Below are 19,855 nucleotides of genomic sequence, written 5' to 3'. Positions count from 1 at the left end.
CTATAACCGGACCTATTCGATAGGTTCTATTACAAGCTAGGCGCTTAGCGGCATATAGAGGGTAACGGACAACGTATATTCGAGCCTTAAGTACGCCGTTATAAGCGACAGTTGCGCGCTTAGCTATTACACGCAGCTAATACTAGCGAATACAGTACTTAACGCGACCCTTCGAGGTTTAAATATATAGCTAAAGACGGCCTATCTTCTACTTAACTCGTACGCCGTAACGGTAACCCTATGCGTCTAATTTAAGCTAATATAGCTACTTAGAAGCTAAAGGGCTGTAGCCATAAGCTAAGTAAGGGTAGGCACTATAGCTCTAGCGGTTATAGTTGCAAGAAGAACAAGTCCGGCTCTAATAGATACTGCACCTTCTATTGCTATAGCGATAATCTATATAACAATATAGATCTAGCGATAGTAAGGCTAACAACAACGCAACAACTAGCCGCCGCTAAAGAAGACAAGATCGATAAGTTAACGAAGCTCGTCAAGCAACAGTAATAATAGTTGCAAGGCCTTCTATAAGGTACTACGTAGCAAGGCCTCGTTGCTAACTAACTTATTTACTATTAGCCCTAGTAGCCGTACTAGGCGATGCCTCCGCCCTCTATACCCACTCCTACACACCCTCGAACACACTAAGTTTCGCACCACATCAGAGCTTAGCGAGAGGCAGGTAACATATAGTCGTATGCGTAACAAGGACCGAGAGGCAATCTATAGAGCTACGAGAGGCTTTAATAACTATTCTACGGAGGAAACTACGCTTTAGAATACCTATACGGACTACCCATGCCTCCTCCGCTACTAAGGGTATATATACCGAGTTTGTTAGGCGAATAGGGTACTTAGGGAGGAGTAGAAGGTAATAAAACTAGGTATCTACGAGCTAATTATCCTCCGTGGAGCTAGTAGCGAGAACATAGGCTATTCGGCTCTTCGAATAGCTCAAACTAAGTCGATAGATTGACGGAACTAACAAGCGGGCTTTAGCTTGCCTACGGTATTAACCGTTTAACTATAATATAAGATATTATTATTAAATTAAATATATATTAAGATACAATGCTTCCGACCCTTAGCGTGCTTTACTATGTATTAATATGTAGTGTTGTTGTCGAGATATTGTTATATCAAGAGATTGAAGATTGAGTGCTATGTTCCGTACGGGTATACCCGCGCGTGAAACCGCCATTCAAAATTCCGCTGACCGCCATTTATAAAAACCCGGACGAGTCTTGAGCATGACGACAATAGCTTGAGTAGATGGAATTCTGCACCCGTGCACAGCTGTAAGAATGGGACCTTCGATGTTATTCAATATTCACTTTCCCTTCTGCAGCGATGCATCCCTGGGCGCTGGTATCTCCAGCCTCACGAGGCATTGGCCTTGAATTGGCGCGCCGACTTCTGCAAACGACCACAGTACCCATTGTAGCTACAGCTCGAAAGGACCTTGACCAGACCAAGGAACAGCTACTATCTGGGCTCAAGGATGTAAGCGAGGACCGGCTTCATGTCGTCAAAGTCGACGTTCTGGGTATTTCTCCACGCCATGTATAAGCAAAGTCCTGTATTGATTCATGCATTCCAGATGAGAACAGCGTCGCTCAAGCGGCAGAAGAGGTGGCCGGCATACTACCCAAGAAGGATAACTATCTGCGGCTTTCTCTCTGCGTCCCTGGATTGCTCTTCCCGGAGAAGTCGCCCTCGCAGATCAACTACGACGACGCCTTGACGACGTTCCGCACGAACACACTCGGTCCGATGCTCATGCTCAAACACTTCTCACCGTTCTTACCTCGAAAAGCCACGAAGCTATCCGACGAAGAAGGACTTCCCAAGGCAGCGGTCTGGGCGAATATGTCTGCGCGGGTAGGCTCGATCAGCGACAATAGGTTAGGTGGATGGTATAGCTATCGAGCTTCGAAAGCGGCTGTAAACCAATTGACCAAATCATTCGACAATTTTCTACGAACAAGTGCCGGCGACAATGCAATGAGTATCAGTCTTCACCCTGGAACGGTCAAGACGGATTTGTCAAAGGAATTCTGGAACAACGTGAAGGAAGAGAAGCTATTCAGCCCAGATTTCGCAGCCGAGAAACTGATAGAGGTCATCAAGAGCCGGGCCTTGGACGATAGAGGGAAATGCTGGGATTGGAAGGGTGAAGAGGTGCCTCCTTGATGGATCAAGACTATATAGCAGGAGAATGCATGTGTGCTCTCTTACTTGTTGAGCTCTTCCGCTCGTTTCTTGAGCTCCTCCTTGCTCGCCGGCTGTCCCAGGTTCTCGGCCATAACCTATACACAGATCAGTCAAAGAGCATGAGCGGTTCGGGAGTGCACATACAGGACCGAGATTTGCCTGGTGGTGCTGCGAAGAAGCTTTGTCTGCCTTCTTCTCTTCCGCCTCCGCCTTGCCTTGAGCAAGCTTCTCCTTCATCTCTACAACTTGCCGTCAAAACTTGCGACCTGGAAGCCTGCAAGGCCGAATGTATCCGCTTACCTTTGTCATTGTCTCCCGGAATGACAGGCATGTTGAATCTTCAAGCAGCAGCTTCTTCTCTTTTCTCGGCAATAATCTGGCTAACGGCTTCTTTGAGCCTCAAATCGTACTCAGTGCCTGGATTCTGAACCGGATCCTGGTCTGTGGTTCCAGCCCTCTTTTTCAAATCCTCGAGATTGGGTCTTTTCGAAAGGTATGCTTGTATTGCACTCAATTCCTGCTTGTTGCTGACTGTTGCCTTGTTGTCCCTCGAATGTGATGAGTGCTTTGGAGGCATTTGACATTCGTTCCTTCCTGCTGGCGCCTGTTACTGCCAACATGAACTCGTGGTGGCGTCATTCGTGGGGCTATCCGGGACGCGCTAACCCGACCGGCGACCGCGCGAAAGCTGACTCATCAGTCAGGTTTTGGTTTTAGTCCGCGGTACGGTACGTGGGGAGCTGCAGCTGCTCGAGCATTCAATAATACGTATCGCAGCATCAAAAGGTTTTATTACGTCGATCGTGAACATGACATCGCCTTGGCCATGCAACAACTCCAAGCGACGCTACACAGCGTAAAGCCGCGTGCACGCGAAGGTCGCCATCAAATCGAGTGACTCGGGCGGAAGGAGTCAACGACTGAAGTACACCTTCGTCCATCAGCGTGAAATCGAGTTACTGGCCACTAAGATCGTCAATTACCATTAACGGCTGGATGCGGATATGGCTCCGTTCAATCGAAGTGAGACAGCACATCCCACGCGCTTGTATTGCTCCGGTGAACCCTTGGCTTGGCTTGGCTGTCGGATGGCGACCATTGGGGTAACTATGGGCAAACCCTGGTAACCGACCACGGAGCTCACCTGGCTCGAGCTATGCAACGTAGCGCTCTGTATCAGCAAGACCGCTCATTTTGCAAAGGACGCCGACACCAATCAGCGAAGGGGGTCGTTTGAGGCAAGTGGAAGCAGAACATGATTCCCCGGGGACTGAATCGATTGACAAGCTAATGAGCGTATACAACTTCCAACAACTTCCAACAACAACTACTCCTCCTCCCTCCTTCACTTCGCCAATCGACCGTCTAAGCGTCAGGTCATCAGCCCAAGGTTGATTTGCAGTCTCTCCCTTGCTTCAACATCGGATGCAACCATCATCGAGCGAGTATGAGTGAGGGCGTTGACATTGCATACTCCTGATCAGGATGGGCATTGTTGCTTGTCGAGATATCTACTTCTACAGGTCAATCATATCAGCAATATGCTTTGCACGCGGTCACCGATGACCACTTACGCAGCTGCAGCTCTCCTTGCTGGCGCAAGAGCAGTCCTTGTTGCAGTCACAGCCACCCATTGTGATAGTGTATTGTGGTTGACGGAAAAAGTCTTGAAGTGGTTGTTTGATGTAGTTTTGTGAATGACCTTGATGGTTTGTCTGGATTCAAAAGAGCAGGAGATAGGACGAAGAAGGGAGAAGATATAGGCTACGGATTGCACACCCATGCCACAGAACACCCACTGAGATCCATGCGGATTGGAGCCACGCAAACTCTATGCATTCCAAGGTTTAATGGGATGCAGTACAACTTGTCGATTGAACGAATACTATCGCGGCATATCCCACGTCTTGTGGGCAGCAGGTATGTGTCCATGCTACGAGGGGTGGGAGGCGGGCCGCTTGCGTGTGAGAGCCGAGCGGTCAAGGTATGCCACGATTGGTGGGATCTCCGGAGCTCCTCACAACTGCAGCTACGGAGCTGTCCAGCTGTCCCATGTCAAACAACGCATTCGTCGTTAGGCAGTCTCCCAACGTGCTGTCAGTGATCACGAGCTCGAGATGGTCAAACGCCGATAATTGGATGGTGAACATTCACAAGCAAATGGAGGATCCAGGGTGTCAGCCTTCGATTTCGGCTGTGGCTAAATCATGATTTGGATGCATTCTTCAGCCAGGTGATGTACATCATCCAACCTCACAGGCTCACGCCCTTGCCGCGGTAGCCCCGACATAATGGGCGAGGGTGTTTCGTGGTGGCCATTATCAAACTGCAGTGCTGACTTGTTACAGCATGAGATCACCCGCTTATTAGAATCCTGCGAGCTTCCGGATACCCTCCACTTGGCGACGAATGCTCTCCCCGTATCCCACCTCGACCACTCCGCGTGCAACATGCCACGCATTAGGCTTCATGGGATAATCTAGACTGGCCGGAATGGCCGTCTTGATCAGTGCTGGAAACCTATCCACGCAGACCGATTTGGCATTGCAAAGAGACCGTAGGCCTTCGGATCCTGCAAAGCGTCCATAACCAGATTGTTTCACACCGCCGAACGGCAGTTGGACCATGTAGTATGCCGCAAAATCATTCACCGCCGCCATGCCACATCTGACTGAACTCAGCACGTGCGCTAAGTTGCCGCGTGCTCCTGAAGTCGAAGTAGGCCCGAAGATTGAACACCCCAGGCCATATTCAGTACTGTTCGTAATACGGACAACGTCCTTGACATCCCCTGCGAGCATCAGAACGCATATGGGGGCAAACAGCTCCTCCTGCGCGATCCTCATTTCTGGTGTTACGTCGACCAGTAACGTAGGCGCGAAGTAGTGCCCATGTGGATGACGATCGTGAAGGTGTCGATGCCCGCCGGCCAGTAAGCTTGCTCCTTGCGCCCGTGCTTCCGCCACCAGACGCTCGAGGCGTTCGAAAGACGCGGGAGAGATCAAGGCCCCAACATCGACAGCATCCGAAGGAGATCTGTCAGGGTCAAGATCACTCCCCAGCCGCAGTGCTTTGATTCGGGGCTCGAGCATTTTGACGAGTGTCCTGTACGCTGTGGGCATGGCGACGACACGCTCAATACCAATACAATTTTGGCCAGCTGATTGGAAGACACCCCTCATGATGATGCTTGCGATCCTCTCCATTTCTCCTGCGGCAAGTCCGTCGCCATTCGGATGATCGAGGACGATGGCAGCGTCCTTTCCACCTAACTCGATGCACAGCGGCGTGAGGACCTTAGACGCACTCTTTGCAATCTCGTGTGCGACCTGGAGAGAAAGGAGACAGTGTCAGCAACTATGCGATCTCTTGTTTCTGCTTGATCTTACCGGCCTGCTTCCAATGAATGTGAGATGGCTTATGCCTGGATGCGATGTAAGATACGCGGCCGCCTGTGGCCAGCACGAGATCGCGTTGACTAAATTTGGATCGAAACCGCAAGCGTGGAGAGCGGCACGAGCAATGTCGACAAAGTATACGGACGACCTAAACCCAAGGGCGAAAGCGTTAGCACACGTCGTACAGTCAAGCGATCCATCGCAATGCATCGACCCTCGGTACGAAAACGCCTTGACCTCGAAGGGTGCAAGGCATGACTCTGCCGAGTGACAGCAGCTAGGCTTGCCATCTCAGACACCATGGGCCAGTCTCAGTCTTCGACCATGGAGCAACAGCATCTATTTTCGAGACAAATGTTGATCAACAAGGCAGAAGGTAGTGTGAAGACCCTGCTTGCCTTGATCCAAGATCCAAAGCCAACTTGAGAAGGTTCTTCGCCTTCACTTGACTCACCAAGCAGTCTGCTCGCTGTTCTTTACAACGATTGCGTTGCCAGAGAACAAGGCAGAGATGACAGGTCCCATCAAATTATGCAGAGGGTAGCTATAACTTTGTTAGCACCCTAGGGCAGCACAATGTAAGACGGCAAAGCATACTTCCAGCTCACACATGCGGCCACGACGCCCAATGGTTCATAGCGGACCTCATTGCGCTTGTAGAGCATCAAAAGGTTCGTAGGTCGCGTGTCTGGAAGAAGAGCTTTCTCTCCATGGTCGATAGTCCATTTGAGCCGTTCTGCAGTGACCAGAACTTCGCCGAAAAGGGCATCAACACGCGTCTTTCCACTGTCCAGACAAGCAGCGCGAATGATAGGCTCCTGGTTATCGAGTATGAACTTGAGGAGAGTCTTCAAGACTTGTCTGCGTTGAGCAAAAGTGGTTTGACTCCATGACTTCTGAGCATCGGCCGCGCGTGAGATGATTCGATCAATTCGATCCGGAGTTGAGGGATTAACAAGGCCCAAATACTCTCCAGTGGCAGGACAGTAGGCTTGTATAGCAGTAGAGCCAGGCACCTTGATGGACGGCTCAGCCAGCACGTTGCCCTTCCATCCCGGCGTGCAGGGCAAAGGTGCCGGCACAGAAAATCCCACCGCAGCTTCAGGATCTGGGCGGAGAAGCAGGTATGCGATGTACGCGATTGCGAGACAGCTCACCGTCGCAATGATTTTTGCGTCCGGCATGACGCGAAGCAGCGCGTCCATTGAGGCCGCCAGTAACGTGACCTGCGATGCGAAAGGTGTGCTCGCTGGGGAGCGGATGGAGAGGAGAGGAGCTGGGAAAAGGTGTGAGAAAAGATTATTGAAGCGTTGACCAGCGTCTGTGCTGTGCTGTGCTGCAAGTCGTACGACCCTGAATACCGTGTCAGGTGTTTCGTGAACTCAATAATGCGATGGTCGCGCAACTGCTCTTTCCTCCTCGCTGTTGTCTTTTCATGGCAAGTCCGTCAACGGGTGTCTGTATATCAGCAACTCGCGCTGATTGGCTTGACCCACTTTTACCCCGGTCCCACCCCCCACTTCGAGTTGCTAGCAACTCCCCTAATGAAATTGGTTGAAATGTGCTTCAAATTCGAAAGGGCTTTAGGAATATAGTAATTTCGAAGGTCGCTAGCGATAACTTAATAAAGCTAAAGTTAACGTATAGTATAGCCGTTGCGCTAAATCCGAGGTATATCTACTTACTCTTACCTTATTGTCTATTGCCGCCGCCGCTATTGCCTCTATTATATAGATTACTACTAAAAGTCCTGCTATTAAATAGCCGCTGCTAGTCTTCTAGTAAGAATCGCTAGTTGTTAATAAATACGCATGCCTATTAGTTACTAAGTTGTAATATATCGATTAGTAGCGACTATTATAGTATATGTTGTCGCAGGTCTAACGGCTACGGTGTCGGTATATTCGCGACGACTATTAAATAGCGAAGACCGCTCGATATAGTAGGCGCAAATAGAAGGCACTATTAGTAAAGGACTTAGCGTATAACGTCTATTAAACTACCGTCGTTTAAGGAAGATATACTATATCGATAGGTGCCGTCGCCTACGTAGTACGTATTCTAAAGTACCGAGTTAGTAACCTACGTAGGCTTAAATTACGACGGCGGAGGTAGCTAGAACGACGGCGGAGGATAGTAGTAACTGTTTCTATACTAATTAGTATAGAGACTAGTCGCCGTGTACTCTAGTACGCGTTAAGTCGCTGCGCCTAGCGTAAATAGGTCCCTTACTAGCGGCGGTCGTTATAGGTAGTAAGGTTATTACTATAGGTAGACTATCTCTTAAATGCGACTAATCGATAGTAAGGCGCCTATGCCTATATTAACCTACGCCTATTAGATAGTAAACAAGGTGCTGTCTTCGTATCGCTATTAATATTGCTAGAGCTATTATAATAGCTCTACCGCCGCCGAGAGGCGCATATATTTAGTATAATACTGCTTAGTAATGTCGTCTCGGTAGGTTAATAGTAGGTGCGCCGGCACTACTATTTCTACCTTCTTAACCTTCTAATAGTAGTCGTAAGTAATGTTCTCGATAAGACTGCGAATTAGAAGGTAGCGGTCCTTCGATATAGTACTAGTAATACTATTAACTTCCTCGTTATTATCGTCTTCGATAGGGTTATTATCGTCTACGAGCTACTCGCTATAAGTCTTCGGCGAGTTAATATTACTATTAAAGCCTTTAGGGTCGAAGAAACGGTTAATATAGCAATCTACCTACTTCGCGGTTATACTATCGCCTAGAATCTCTCGATCGTACTAAATATAGCGACACGGTTAGTACTACTGCTTCTAGAAGAAGTACTAGCACATGTTAGGGAGTTAGTTATCGAGTTGTAGTTAATATCGTATCTAGTTTAGAAGACCTGAATTAGCCCTCTTCTAAGCTAGTCGATATTGCTTAGTAATAGCCGTTTAAAGGCAGTATAGCAGTTTATAGAAGCGCTTATAAGAGCCTTGTAGTCTAGTAAAGATATAGAGTATATTATCCTTCGCCGCCTCCTTCTTCGCGTTATTATTCTATCTCTTATCGATATTAAGGGTATATATAAGGGTGCCGGCGAGCGAGAAGTTAGCCTTAATAGACCTTGTATTACTCTTAAAATCCGCGTAGTACGCTTCGACTGGATTAGTAGTACGCGCCTAAACAACGAAGGTTAGTGAAATTAGTTAGAAAAGGACAATATAGCCTTCTTACCCGCATTAATAGGGGGTTGTTCCTCCGTTCTCTAACCGTCTATATCTAAGCGTATTCGATAGACTATTCTCGTAACAGATACGAGTATAACTCGTCGTTCTTGCCTCGCGGCAGAGCGTTAATAGCTTGTTATACTCTATCTATAACCTCTTGTTTAGTCTCTGCGTGCAACGACACCTATACTAGCTTCTCGTAGACCTTCTTATATAGTCCTTTAAGTAGAAATTTACGGCGGATAGTCTAGAGTAAGTGTCTTATATAGAGATAGGTCCTATACTATAGAAATATCTGTTGTATTGCTATCTGTTCTAAAGCCGAGTTATTAGTAACCGTATATAGCAATAACTAGCTACTAGGTTTACTATAGTTAGCCTAAGAAGCTAGATGATATAATGCCTATGTATAGACCGGACTATGCTTGCTTTTAAGGAGTGCGTAAGCAACTAGTCGCTAGTATATGTTGTCGTTAGAAATGTAGATATTAAACAACTTCTAGTCGAGTTAGTTAACCTCGTATATATCGTCTAAAAGCACTAATTTGCTATACTTCTTTAATAGCTAAATGCCCTCTTCTAAAGCCTATATAACGCCTCTTCTAATACTATCCTTAGTTAGTACGCTAAAGGATTGGCAATGCAAACCGTACTCTTTTGCTACTGTAATAATGCCCTATAATTGAAGCTCTATATCGCCTCGCTCGTCCGTCGTCGTAAAGCGCTTATCTCGATTGTAATAGGGCGAGTACTTAGCGGCATTATATAGTAAACTAATATCTAGATAAGGGACACCGAGATTGCTACTATATTAGCTATTAATCGCATTATAAGTCCTTCTCGCCTGCGGCGAGTTATCTATTTGCTTCTTAACCTTATCTTTAACTAGTTAATACACTTTCCGGCTATTAAGAAGGTCTAGGTTATAGGTGTATATATTAGTAGTTATATAGCGACGAATACTAACCCTTCTAGTAGCTACATTCTAGCGGTATTTAATCTCGACAATAAAGCTAATCTAACACTCTTCTTCTAGTAGTTTAAAGACTCGTCTATCTATAATACCTACTACTTCTCGATTAAGCTTATTACGGCGCTATTTCTCTATACAATAGTAATACACTTTGTTATAGTATAGTCCTGTTTCTAGGTTAGGTTTGCTATGCTTCTTAGTCGACCTTTTAGTATATTAATTGCTATATAGGCGCTATATTAGTCTCTAGCCTTCTATATCCGTCTTAATATCCTCTTCGAGGGTAAAAACGCGCTATCGAAGCTTCTTAAGGTCGGCGACGTCGCTAGGTATAGATACGTCTATATTAGTAGACGTTAGTAGCCGTTATATAATATAGGCGATATAGAATAGGAAATATAGGAGGAATTTAGGAACAGTAGAGATATAGGTTTGCTAAGACTACGATTTGTATAAGGTTTAGCGGGGCTTAGTAGGGCTAGAGTTGCTAGCAACTCCGACTGGCCCGTGCCACGTCCGTGCCACCCCTGGAGTTGCTGATATATAGATACTCTACACGTTCAACTTCGCGTAACGTTAAGGCACCAAACACTGAGTGCCAAAACTTTGAGTTCGTCGTGAGCGGCATTGGAGCCCCAACATCTCGCCAGTCTCCGCGGGGCTGTCAGCGTTATTCAACCGCATCAAACAGTCACATCTTGGTCGGCTGTACAAAAGTCTTCATTTGTGTAACCTGCAAGCCCAAAGAGATCAATCCCCTACTTTCAAACACCCTCATTCCATTCCGCAACCAGCATGTCGAAGCCATTGAAGGTCGGCGACAAGTTCCCAGACGACGTCAAGTTCGAGTAGGTCCCAATCGAATGGCTTCTTCGAATGAGTCCATACTGATAGTGAGAAAGCTGGGCGCCAATTACCGACCCAGATCCTACTGTCTGTGGTCTTCCACAGACATACAATGCGTCTAAAGAGTTCGCCGGCAAGAAAGTTGTGCTGGTCTCGGTGCCCGGTGCCTTCACTCCTGGCTGCCAAGCATATCATCTTCCGCCATATATCAAAAGCCTCGATGAACTGAAGGCCAAGGGCGTGGATCTCGTGGTATTCATTGCCAGTAATGATGTCTTGTAAGAAACATCTGCTCACCAAGTTTGTGGATCCTTGCTGATCGATGGCAGCGTGATGAATGCATGGGGCAAGGTGAACAAAGTCACTCCGGACCATGATATACTGTTCATGAGCGACACGAAATCTTTCTTCTCCAAGAATTATGGCTGGGATGCTGGGTGAGAGATAGCAGAACGGAGCCAATCATTAATGGTATCTGGTCGCTAATCATTCCGCTTCCAGGGTTGGGGACAGGAATGGACGATGGGCCATGGTCATCGAGAAAGATGGCACAATCAGCTATGCCGAAGCCGAGAGTGGACCAGGCAAGGTCACAGTAAGATACCATGAGCTGGAACTTCTGATCATTATACTGACTATCGTAACAGGTATCTGGAGTAGAGGCAGTCCTGTCGAAATTGTAGATACGAACACTGGTTCACCTCTGCCCAGGTGGCATAGATGCCAAATAGAGCAAGGAAATTGAGTAGGTACAATCACCAAAAGATCTTGGAGAGACAATGTCCAATTCTTAAAGGCGTGACTTCCACGACCGCAGTCCTTTCCTCTCATTTCCATGCCTTCAGTTGTCCACTGTAGATTCTTATCAGTGCCCTTTACGCGAATAGGTGACAGCCACCGGGGGACAATCTTAAACGATGGTATGAGCTGGTGGGCCAACGAGCGACATTCGCGCCTCCACATCACTAAAGCGCTCCAAATTGATGATCGACTTTGAGTGGTCTGATGGTAATCTCAAACACATAAACCCCATGGGTTGTCGGAGTGCTAAGGACTTTCAAAGTCGGCACAAAGAAGTGAAGGCAGCAGACGGTGAGTTCAGGAGATGATTTTCTAGATCTAATTGCAATGCTTCCCAACTTCGATGCCATCCAAGTAGAGCTGGAGCCGAGCTTCGTTGCGTTGCCCAAGCGCAGCTTGAGAGTGACACTCAAATCAAGTCTTCTTTTTGGCCTGTTTTGCAACACTTGCCTGGACCTCCATACCAGCTTGCGAAGCCTCGCGCCTCAGGCGAACGGCGGAGACGATGATCTGCCTGCACTCACCTCGCTTTGCTCCTTCAAAGGTGACTCTACCAACGCTCAAGTCAAGCTGCGCAGCACTCTTCACCACATCTGAGATCTTTCGCTCTACACTAGCAAGACGGCGAGCGGAGGCATTCGCCGTATGCCTGCCAAGCTCGTCGGTCATCAGCTGCGTTGCGTTGCGAGCATTTGTAAGGAGAGTGCCAGATGAGACTGTGCCTTGGAACACGATCTGATGAAGGCGAGACAAGTCTTTTGGCGGGCTCACTGTTCTGCAAAACTTTAGCCACGAATATGAATGCTTACTGCACTGGTGTGGTCATACCACCATGCTCGTAAGCTCATCGGAGTCACTGCGGCGGACTTGCTGGGCTACTAGATGGCTCTGGCCGCTTTCCATGCTGGATGCTGAATAGAATGTGCTTCAAGATATACATATACTGGTGTAGCCAATGTCCAATCTGCTCAGCTTGCTCATATCTGGTGTATATGGTTCGGTTTAGCTGATGGTAGAAAAGTCTGAGGTGATTCTGCAAGCAGACACTGCAGCATTTTAACGGCCTACATTCTGCCTATGGCTGCCTGCAGAAACCTCATTCGAGCTCGGGCAAATTCTGACAGATCCGTGCAAATGGCAGCGGATGCATTGTGGAAGCATCGTGAGTATGCTTCCAGGTATGTTCGTAACTTCCGACCTGTTCCTTCCATGGCAAAGCCTCCGGGCAGGAGATACAAGCACGTGTTTTGGTCTATCGCGCTCGCAGAGCCACAGTGAAGGGCTCTGGTATAGACTCAACGCCACAGACAGATCGTTTCGTTGTTGAGCGCGATGATGAAGAGAGAGTCGAAATGCAGAGACCGCTGAGCTGGAGAAGAAGTTGCGACGCTATGACCATGCTTGGCATCAAATTTGGCTTTCCTGCTTCGCTTCGCTGCAGCTTGCCAGCTCACTTGCTCTTGCTTACATCTCCCAGCACATCATGTGAGACGACTTTATTCGCGATGGACACGCTCGAGGACAGCAGTTGGGATGTGGTGATCTCTGGCACTGGCTTGCCACAATCACTCCTCGCGCTGTACGTACAAATGGACGGGCATCATACCTTTCTCAGGCTAACTAACGCAAGGCCGATCTGAAGAGCTCTGTCGCGGTCCGGCAAGAAAATCCTCCATATCGACCGCAACGAGTATTACGGCGGTGACGAAGCAGCTCTGAGCCTTCAGGAAGCGCTCGAATGGTCAGAAAAATATAAAGCCAGCCCGACTGGGGCTGGGCCCGTTTTTGGCAGTGCAATTGTCCGCAAGCTGCTCGCGAAGGACAAGCTGAAAGCGTCTCGCGCGTATTCGCTGGCTCTAGCACCGCAGCTGCTATACTGCCGCTCGGAACTGTTGTCCGCCGTCGTCGCCTCACAAACTCACACTCAGCTTGACTTTCAAGCCGTAGCATCTTGGTTCATCGTAAATGTACCACCGGATGGCTCTGCTTCGCAAGCACGGCTTACACGAGTGCCCGGTGGTCGAGAAGACATCTTCCAGGATGCATCTCTTGACTTGAAGGCGAAGCGGGCGTTAATGAAGTTTCTGCGCTTCGTTGCCGATTACGAGCAGCAGCTGGATATCTGGGATACCGAGCGGTCATCGCCATTCACAGATTTCTTGGAGCAGAAATTTGGCCTGCCGCCCGCGTACCATCCGCCAATCCTGGCTTTGGCGCTCAGCCCACACCCCAGCGAAAGTACGACGGTCCAATTTACTCTTCCGCGGATAAGTCGACATCTCCGAAGCATAGGCGTGTTTGGACCAGGTTTTCCAGCTGTCTTACCGAAATGGGGTGGACTTGCAGAAGTCGGCCAAGTTGCATGCAGGGCTGGCGCTGTAGGCGGCGGCGTCTACGTTTTGGGCAAAGGCTTAAAAGAAGTGCAAACAACAGACTCAGGCTCGCGACTTGAACTCACGGGCGGAGAGAAGATTACTGCTCAGTGGCTTGTTGGCACAAGTCCAGAGCTCTGCGGTGCTGCGAATCCCGCACAGCATGACTCTACGACTACTCCAGTCATGTCGAGGAGCATTTCGATTGTCTCTTCGCCACTTCCAAGCCTGTTTCCACCCACTTCCGAGGGTGGCGTGTCACCTGTTGGCGCTGTGATACTAATCCCTTCGGCAAACAGCGACGAGCCCCCAGTGCACATTTTCGCACATTCCGGAGACTCTGGCGAATGCCCTGCAGATCAGTGTACGTATACACCTTCTCTGACCCCAGCTTCTGCGCCCTCCCACGAAATGATGATCAAACCGAAACGAATACTTATCTACATTGCCTGAAACGCATTGACGAGAAAATTCTCTGACAACCTGATACTTCGTCCAACGTCGCCTTTTGTTCAGCATCTTGCATTACCAAAATGAATGCTGACTCGTATTCACAGGTGTGCTCTATGGGTATGTCGCTCAATCAAGCGATATCGGAATCCCGAGATTGCGACAAGCAGTAGATGCGGTTCTAGACAGCATTGGAGATCTTCAAGACCTGCAAGTCGTCTGGAGCATGCATTGGGAGCAGCGCTATCCTCCGAATACGCAAACAAATGATGAAGATCACATCATTGCACTCAAGTCTCTGCCTGCGGATCTTGCCTTTGACGATGACATCTTGGCGGATGTGAAGAGTGCATGGCAGCGCATCATGGAGCCAGAAGATCCGGAGAGCTTTATGAAATTCGATGCGAGAGATGGCACGACTGATGAAGATGATCAATGATAGAAATGTTATGGATCATTACGAAACGAGAATATCTTTCCTGAACTCTGAGCTCTTTCAGATCCTTCTTGATCTTACTAGGTCGCTTGACGTATGCTTGGAATCTTCGTGGGATAAATGTCGTATATCTGAGGTGACTTCCCAAGTACAATGTCCTGCTCTTTGCAGATCATGCGATCTAAATGTGCTACATAGTCTACACCGCTTCCTCTTCACCATTCAACGCCATCGCTATGCCCGCTAACCCATTGAAAGACCCAAAAAAACAGAGTAGAGACGACGCAGAACCCTCGTGTCGGAACAGTATGCATAAATCATCTCAAGGGCCCGAAAGGCACCGGCATCCTATTTCCCTTGCCCTGACTGTCCTCCATAGCCTGCCTCCAAAGCTTCAATCTATCAGCCCTTTTGATCCCCGCCACAGTCTCAGCAAGACTCTCTCCACGTTGTTCCCAATCACCACCAGTATTCCCAGCACGTTTCGGCAGAGCAGGCAAAGCATTCTTCTTAATCCCTGAATCCCCAAACATACTAATCCTCTGAACTTTCCTCAATTTCTTGAAACAGTACATGCACGCCACGACACTGAGGCCTGTGCAAAGGCCTGAGATTCCGAAGAATCCGTAATTCGATTCTTCGATGAAGTTTTCCAAATTCATGCCGTAGAGGGCAGCGACGAACATTCCTGCGCTGATCCCTAGGGTTCCGATGCTGAATTTTAGGTCTAGAAGCATGAGGGAATTGCGGTTTGCGTCGAGGATGGCTCGCACGATTTCTTCTGTGTTTCGAATTGCTGAGACTAAGTTGGAGGAAACTTGGACGATCTCGTCGGCGACCTTGTGGTAGGATTCGAGGAGGAGTTCGACTTCTTCGTGGTTGTCGTCTTCGCGTTCTGTGCCTTCGGCTTTTTCGGTGAGGTACATGGATGCGAGGTCGTCGTCTGCTTCAAGGAGATCATCGATGGCGTCTCGGACGAGTCGAGCTTTTTGTTCGAAAGTGCCGAGTTTCTTGGAGTAAATCAAGAGGTATCGCAATTTATCGCGATCAATATCTTCTTCCAATTCTCTCAGGACTCTGACGACAGGATCTCTGACGCCCTCGAATTCGCTTTCGAGACCACTCGTCACGCTAATCAGAACGGCCTCCAAAGCTCGAAACTCATAGGGCAAGTTTCCAGCTGCGCCAGAACTTTGTTGCTTCTGCCTCAATTTCCCTTCCAAGTCATACATGAACAGACTCTGCGCATAAGAATCCGTCGAGCCATAGACATCGAAAACCAGGACGCGATTATGCTTGATCAGACATCGTAGATGTAGCAGGTTGATCAATATGGCTGACGGTCTGACCAGGATGTGAGGCAGAACACTGCTATCAATCTTCCGCAAATCTCGTGGTAGGAGAGAATATTTCTGGATCAACTCGCTCTTGCGGAACTCGCCATTGACCAGCGTCACGTTCCCGTTCTCGTCGAACTCTGTACATCGCAGTTTGAGTTCATTGCTGGGCTTGATGATGCGTCCACCGAGACCTGCAGTGTCGTCTAAGAAGCCGGACAGAGCGGGCAGCTCGTCTGAAGGCGATCGTTTGGGAGAATTGCGTGGTTGGCGGAGTTTGCGCCAGAATGTCTCGCGCTTAGTTGAATTGGTACTGAAAGCGCTTGATCTTTGCGCTATTCTGTCGTGGTTCGTGAACGATTGTGGAGCGAGCTGCGAGGGACGGGGACAGGAACAGCATTGTCGAGAGGCTGCGATCGTGTTTCTCGTTCTATGCGACTTTGTCGACACGAATCGATGGGGAGCATTCAACGAGCATGGTGAAGCCTGGATTTCCAGCTGACATCGCAAGAAGAGAAGCAGATTCTGTGAGGGCGCGCGGAAGCCATGAAGAGTGCTCATGACTTGCTGCCTGCTTCACATTATACATGAATTGTCTGATCAAGCAGACTGCTCTTTGCATCATTTCATATGCCGCACGCCAGGAAGCTTTTCGGGAGAGCCGAGAGCCGCCGCACTAAACTCAGCCACGTGATTTCGGGGAAGAGGCCTGCATGCCAAGGTGAATCGACGTTGGCATTGCCCTTCGCCCATGGACGCCGGCCTGAGCTACATACGGATCTATCCATGCTGAATGGCATCTACAGGATGGTACATAGTCGCCTGACCTCTTCTATCGCAAAGTCTCAATGCTCACTTTTCAACACAGCCGCAAGCACAGCTTGAATGGTATCGTTGGACGCATCGATCACCTCTAGATGCGAGTTTCATGTCGCCGCGAGCTCTTGCACCAAGCCAGGATGGTAACAAATTTCATCTACATCTAGACCTTTCAGTCAAGTGGAATGCCTTCATACTCGCTGTAGCCCAGTGCCAAGTTCATATTCTGCAGGCATTGAGTGGCAGCGCCCTTGAGAAGGTTGTCAATCGTCGCATTGATGACGACTCGCTTGCCACTGGAGTGAACAGCGAAGCCTCCAATCTCCACGCCGTGTTTGCCTGCGATGTGCTTGACCTGGGGAGATTCGCCGCTAATCTTGATCAATTTCTCCTTGTCGTATCGGTCCTGGTAGACTTGTCGAACATCACGGCTGGCCATCTTCTCTGCAAGAGGAATCGAGATGGTGTGATGAATGCCCTGGAACCAGACGGCGACGTGAGGGATGAAGGCAACCTCGGTCCCCAATTGAGCCGAGATCTCGCGCTCGTGAATGTGATCTGTGAGCGAGTATGCGATGAGGTTGTTGGTGAGGACGTTGACATCGTTCTTTGGCGAAGGCTTGGTGCCTGCTCCAGAGTATCCGGAAACACCAAAGACTGTTGGCTGAGCTGGAAATGGAGGAAGATAAGGTACCAAAGGTGCGATGCCCAGTTGTGCGGCGGTAGCATAGCAACCTGGGTTGGCGATGCGGGTGGCCGAAGCAATCTTGCTCCTTTGCACCAATTCTGGGAGACCATATACCCAGTCCGAGTTGAATCTGTAGTCGGCAGAAAGATCGACAATTACGGCATCAGTGTGACCCGACTCATCGATTGCATCGACATACGGCTTGCAGACACCATTGGGAAGGGCCATGATCCAGCAGTCGATTGCCTTCTTTTCAGCCATTTTGCGAATGTCTTCTGGCGAAAGATTCTCGTAAATAATCTTCTTCTTGTCGTAGCCCTTGAGCTCCTTGCCTGCGAGTTCGCGGGAAGAGACGTGGCAGAGTTCGAAGTTAGGGTGCTTGTTCAAAAGATCGATGAGGGCCTGTCCAGTATAGCCACGGGCGCCAATGATGGCAACTTTGGATGGATAGTCCTTCTCTCGGTTTTTGATGCCCAGAGGTGGGTTGGGATTGGTAGTGTAAGTTCTCACTTGTTGCAGACCATTGGTCGACACGCGTGCGGCAGGCCGTGTGCTGGTGCTGAAAGCTCGGCGGTTGCTTGCAAGGTTGGCCGCGTTGGCTCGAATACGCTGAGCAGTCGAGTTCGCTCGGTGGATATGTGACTCCAGATTGGTATCGCCAAACATTTTGCGGCCGTGCTTAACGAACTCGCTCATGAGCTCACGAACCTCATCCGGGCTGTCAATTCCGTACCAGAATAGGACTTCGCCACCACGAGCAATGGAACCATCAGCCTTTTCGCTAAACCAGGTAAGATTCTCGTCGTCCTGCTTCACGGTCCACGCCAATTTCGGGAAGTCTCGCTTGACATTCTGAAAGACATTGTCTGCGATGTTGGAAAGCCATGCGCCTCTAGTGATGGTGAAAGTCGCGAGCTGAGCTAAAGCATTTGGTGTGTTGTCCGGTGGCAGCACAATAGCCAGAGCCTCCATGTTGTCATCGTAGTATGCCTTGAATGGCCTGGATTCCAAGATCTCAAGGTAGCGATCAACGACACCCGCGGCATCAAGTCCCGCGCGATCTCGCACAAGGGTCTGCTTGAGCTTCGCAATGTCTCCAAATTGCTTCATATTCTCAGCTTGTTGCAGCTTAGTACCACGTCGAATCAACGTTCCAGCTCCAGAGTGTGTGAAGAGTTCTCGTTCTAAGCTCTCTGGATGAATGATGGCAACGCTAGAGCTGCGAGGCAGTTCGTCCAGAAGCGTCTTGATATCCCGTATCTTGCTGCGAGTGCCGTGAATGACCCATGGCTTCTTCATGTACACGTCGTACTCCTCGTCCAAGTTGATAGCTTCAATCAGCTTGCCAGTCTCCTTATCGTAGATACCGCCCTTTTCAGATAGGTAGACGATCTTCAATGGCACCAAAGCCTTGGCAAGCTCTGCAGCAGCCTTGTCGGCGTTGACATTCAGGACCTGGCCCTCTTCGCTCTCGGCCATGCAGGTCAAGACTGGGATGTAGCCGTCTGCAATGGCAGCCTTGATACTGCCAGCATTGACCTGATTGACCTCACCAACGAATTGGTAGACGTCCTTGTCCTTGTAGTCGGCCATGAGCACACCAGATGTTATCGGGCGTGCCTTGACACCCCATGACTCCAATGCCTCAACCAGCTTCAAGTTCTCCTGCAAGAACAGCTTCCTCGCTATTCCCAAAGTCTTTCCGTCTGTGATTCGAATGCCCTCGTTGTACTTTGGCTCCACACCAGCTTCCTCCAAAAGCTTGTTCAGTTGTGGTCCTGCACCGTGGATAATGACTGGGTACAGGCCCATTTGGTTCAAATTTCGCAGGGAGGCGCATAGTACGTCAATGTAGTCTGTCAAAATCGCACCGCCGACCTTGATCACGGCGAATTGCTGGGAGGAAACGGAGGTGAACTGTGCCAAGTATTGCTGGACCTCACGCTTCGAAGCGATGTTGTTGAGCACGCTGATGACGGCTGATCGCGCAGACTTGTCGTCGGAGCGGTGTGAGGCATATTGTCGTCGCGCGACGGTACCGGTTGTGACTGTGAGAGCTTGTCTGGCGAGATATCGTCGCTGGCGTGCGAGTTGCCGGCCCAATGGCCGAGCAAGAGACTGCATTGTGTGTGAACTGGAAGCTCACATGCGGAAGCAAGGAAACAGGCGGAGAGGCCGGGAAACAGCAAAGCCGGAGGTCGTTTTCGAGTGGAGATTTCAGTCGTGGGCAAGATTAAGGCATATGCTTTGCCTTCAAAAAGATGCAGAACATGGGTCGGTATTCTATTCTATCCCAACAAGGTGGGAGTGCGCATTTTTTTTT

The 19,855-nt window shown here is 49.2% G+C and overlaps 7 protein-coding genes across 7 annotated transcripts; 3 read left to right on the top strand and 4 right to left on the bottom strand.

Annotated features, from left to right (window-relative positions):
- Window positions 1-1,283: 1,283 nt before the first annotated feature.
- Window positions 1,284-2,236, top strand: MYCFIDRAFT_70475 (uncharacterized protein). Its single transcript, XM_007922113.1, has 2 exons — window positions 1,284-1,546; window positions 1,601-2,236. Exons 1-2 carry the CDS (start codon window positions 1,351-1,353, stop codon window positions 2,191-2,193), a joined length of 789 nt encoding a protein of 262 aa, XP_007920304.1. The 5' UTR covers window positions 1,284-1,350; the 3' UTR covers window positions 2,194-2,236.
- A 1,410-nt stretch (window positions 2,237-3,646) lies between these two features.
- On the bottom strand, window positions 3,647-3,923 carry MYCFIDRAFT_206293 (uncharacterized protein; the record flags this gene model as incomplete). Its single annotated transcript, XM_007923788.1, has 2 exons — window positions 3,647-3,731; window positions 3,789-3,923. Coding segments are annotated over 2 exons (172 nt in total), but the record flags the coding sequence as incomplete, so codon positions are not given.
- A 626-nt stretch (window positions 3,924-4,549) lies between these two features.
- On the bottom strand, window positions 4,550-7,029 carry MYCFIDRAFT_48908 (uncharacterized protein). The gene is made up of 4 exons (XM_007921866.1): window positions 6,210-7,029; window positions 6,067-6,156; window positions 5,604-5,760; window positions 4,550-5,543 (listed from the first exon to the last, which is right to left on the bottom strand). Exons 1-4 carry the CDS (start codon window positions 6,815-6,817, stop codon window positions 4,581-4,583), a joined length of 1,818 nt encoding a protein of 605 aa, XP_007920057.1. The 5' UTR covers window positions 6,818-7,029; the 3' UTR covers window positions 4,550-4,580.
- A 3,453-nt stretch (window positions 7,030-10,482) lies between these two features.
- MYCFIDRAFT_55714 (uncharacterized protein) lies at window positions 10,483-11,435 on the top strand. Its single transcript, XM_007921986.1, has 5 exons — window positions 10,483-10,631; window positions 10,686-10,907; window positions 10,959-11,066; window positions 11,131-11,224; window positions 11,277-11,435. The coding sequence occupies exons 1-5, from the start codon at window positions 10,579-10,581 to the stop codon at window positions 11,310-11,312; spliced, it is 513 nt and encodes a 170-aa protein (XP_007920177.1). The 5' UTR covers window positions 10,483-10,578; the 3' UTR covers window positions 11,313-11,435.
- Window positions 11,436-12,913: 1,478 nt separating this feature from the next.
- Window positions 12,914-14,734, top strand: MYCFIDRAFT_48904 (uncharacterized protein). The gene is made up of 3 exons (XM_007921865.1): window positions 12,914-13,009; window positions 13,073-14,166; window positions 14,360-14,734. The coding sequence occupies exons 1-3, from the start codon at window positions 12,936-12,938 to the stop codon at window positions 14,689-14,691; spliced, it is 1,500 nt and encodes a 499-aa protein (XP_007920056.1). The 5' UTR covers window positions 12,914-12,935; the 3' UTR covers window positions 14,692-14,734.
- A 97-nt stretch (window positions 14,735-14,831) lies between these two features.
- Window positions 14,832-16,813, bottom strand: MYCFIDRAFT_86285 (uncharacterized protein; the record flags this gene model as incomplete). The annotated part of the gene is made up of 2 exons (XM_007922481.1): window positions 14,832-16,397; window positions 16,802-16,813. 2 exons carry the CDS (start codon window positions 16,811-16,813, stop codon window positions 15,006-15,008), a joined length of 1,404 nt encoding a protein of 467 aa, XP_007920672.1. The 3' UTR covers window positions 14,832-15,005.
- Window positions 16,814-17,016: 203 nt separating this feature from the next.
- On the bottom strand, window positions 17,017-19,685 carry MYCFIDRAFT_149872 (uncharacterized protein; the record flags this gene model as incomplete). Its single annotated transcript, XM_007923787.1, has 1 exon — window positions 17,017-19,685. Exon 1 carries the CDS (start codon window positions 19,654-19,656, stop codon window positions 17,017-17,019), a length of 2,640 nt encoding a protein of 879 aa, XP_007921978.1. The 5' UTR covers window positions 19,657-19,685.
- Window positions 19,686-19,855: the final 170 nt, after the last annotated feature.

The sequence above is a fragment of the Pseudocercospora fijiensis genome (genome assembly GCF_000340215.1).
Source record: "Pseudocercospora fijiensis CIRAD86 unplaced genomic scaffold MYCFIscaffold_1, whole genome shotgun sequence".
NCBI classification, from domain to species: domain Eukaryota; kingdom Fungi; phylum Ascomycota; class Dothideomycetes; order Mycosphaerellales; family Mycosphaerellaceae; genus Pseudocercospora; species Pseudocercospora fijiensis.
The sequence above is the reverse complement of the archived record's forward strand: the minus strand, read 5'-3'. Positions and strand labels throughout refer to the sequence as shown.

Coding starts and splice junctions, on each gene's coding strand:
- MYCFIDRAFT_70475 (XM_007922113.1), top strand. CDS start 1,351: ATGCATCCCTGGGCGCTGGTATCTCCAGCCTCACGAGGCATTGGCCTT. Junction 1,547..1,600: donor CGTCAAAGTCGACGTTCTGG/GTATTTCTCCAC, acceptor CATGCATTCCAG/ATGAGAACAGCGTCGCTCAA.
- MYCFIDRAFT_48908 (XM_007921866.1), bottom strand. CDS start 6,817: ATGGACGCGCTGCTTCGCGTCATGCCGGACGCAAAAATCATTGCGACG. Junction 6,157..6,209: donor GCCGCATGTGTGAGCTGGAA/GTATGCTTTGCC, acceptor ACAAAGTTATAG/CTACCCTCTGCATAATTTGA. Junction 5,544..5,603: donor CATTCATTGGAAGCAGGCCG/GTAAGATCAAGC, acceptor CTTTCTCTCCAG/GTCGCACACGAGATTGCAAA.
- MYCFIDRAFT_48904 (XM_007921865.1), top strand. CDS start 12,936: ATGGACACGCTCGAGGACAGCAGTTGGGATGTGGTGATCTCTGGCACT. Junction 13,010..13,072: donor CCACAATCACTCCTCGCGCT/GTACGTACAAAT, acceptor GCCGATCTGAAG/AGCTCTGTCGCGGTCCGGCA. Junction 14,167..14,359: donor CGAATGCCCTGCAGATCAGT/GTACGTATACAC, acceptor TCGTATTCACAG/GTGTGCTCTATGGGTATGTC.
- MYCFIDRAFT_55714 (XM_007921986.1), top strand. CDS start 10,579: ATGTCGAAGCCATTGAAGGTCGGCGACAAGTTCCCAGACGACGTCAAG. Junction 10,908..10,958: donor ATTGCCAGTAATGATGTCTT/GTAAGAAACATC, acceptor GATCGATGGCAG/CGTGATGAATGCATGGGGCA. Junction 11,067..11,130: donor AATTATGGCTGGGATGCTGG/GTGAGAGATAGC, acceptor TTCCGCTTCCAG/GGTTGGGGACAGGAATGGAC.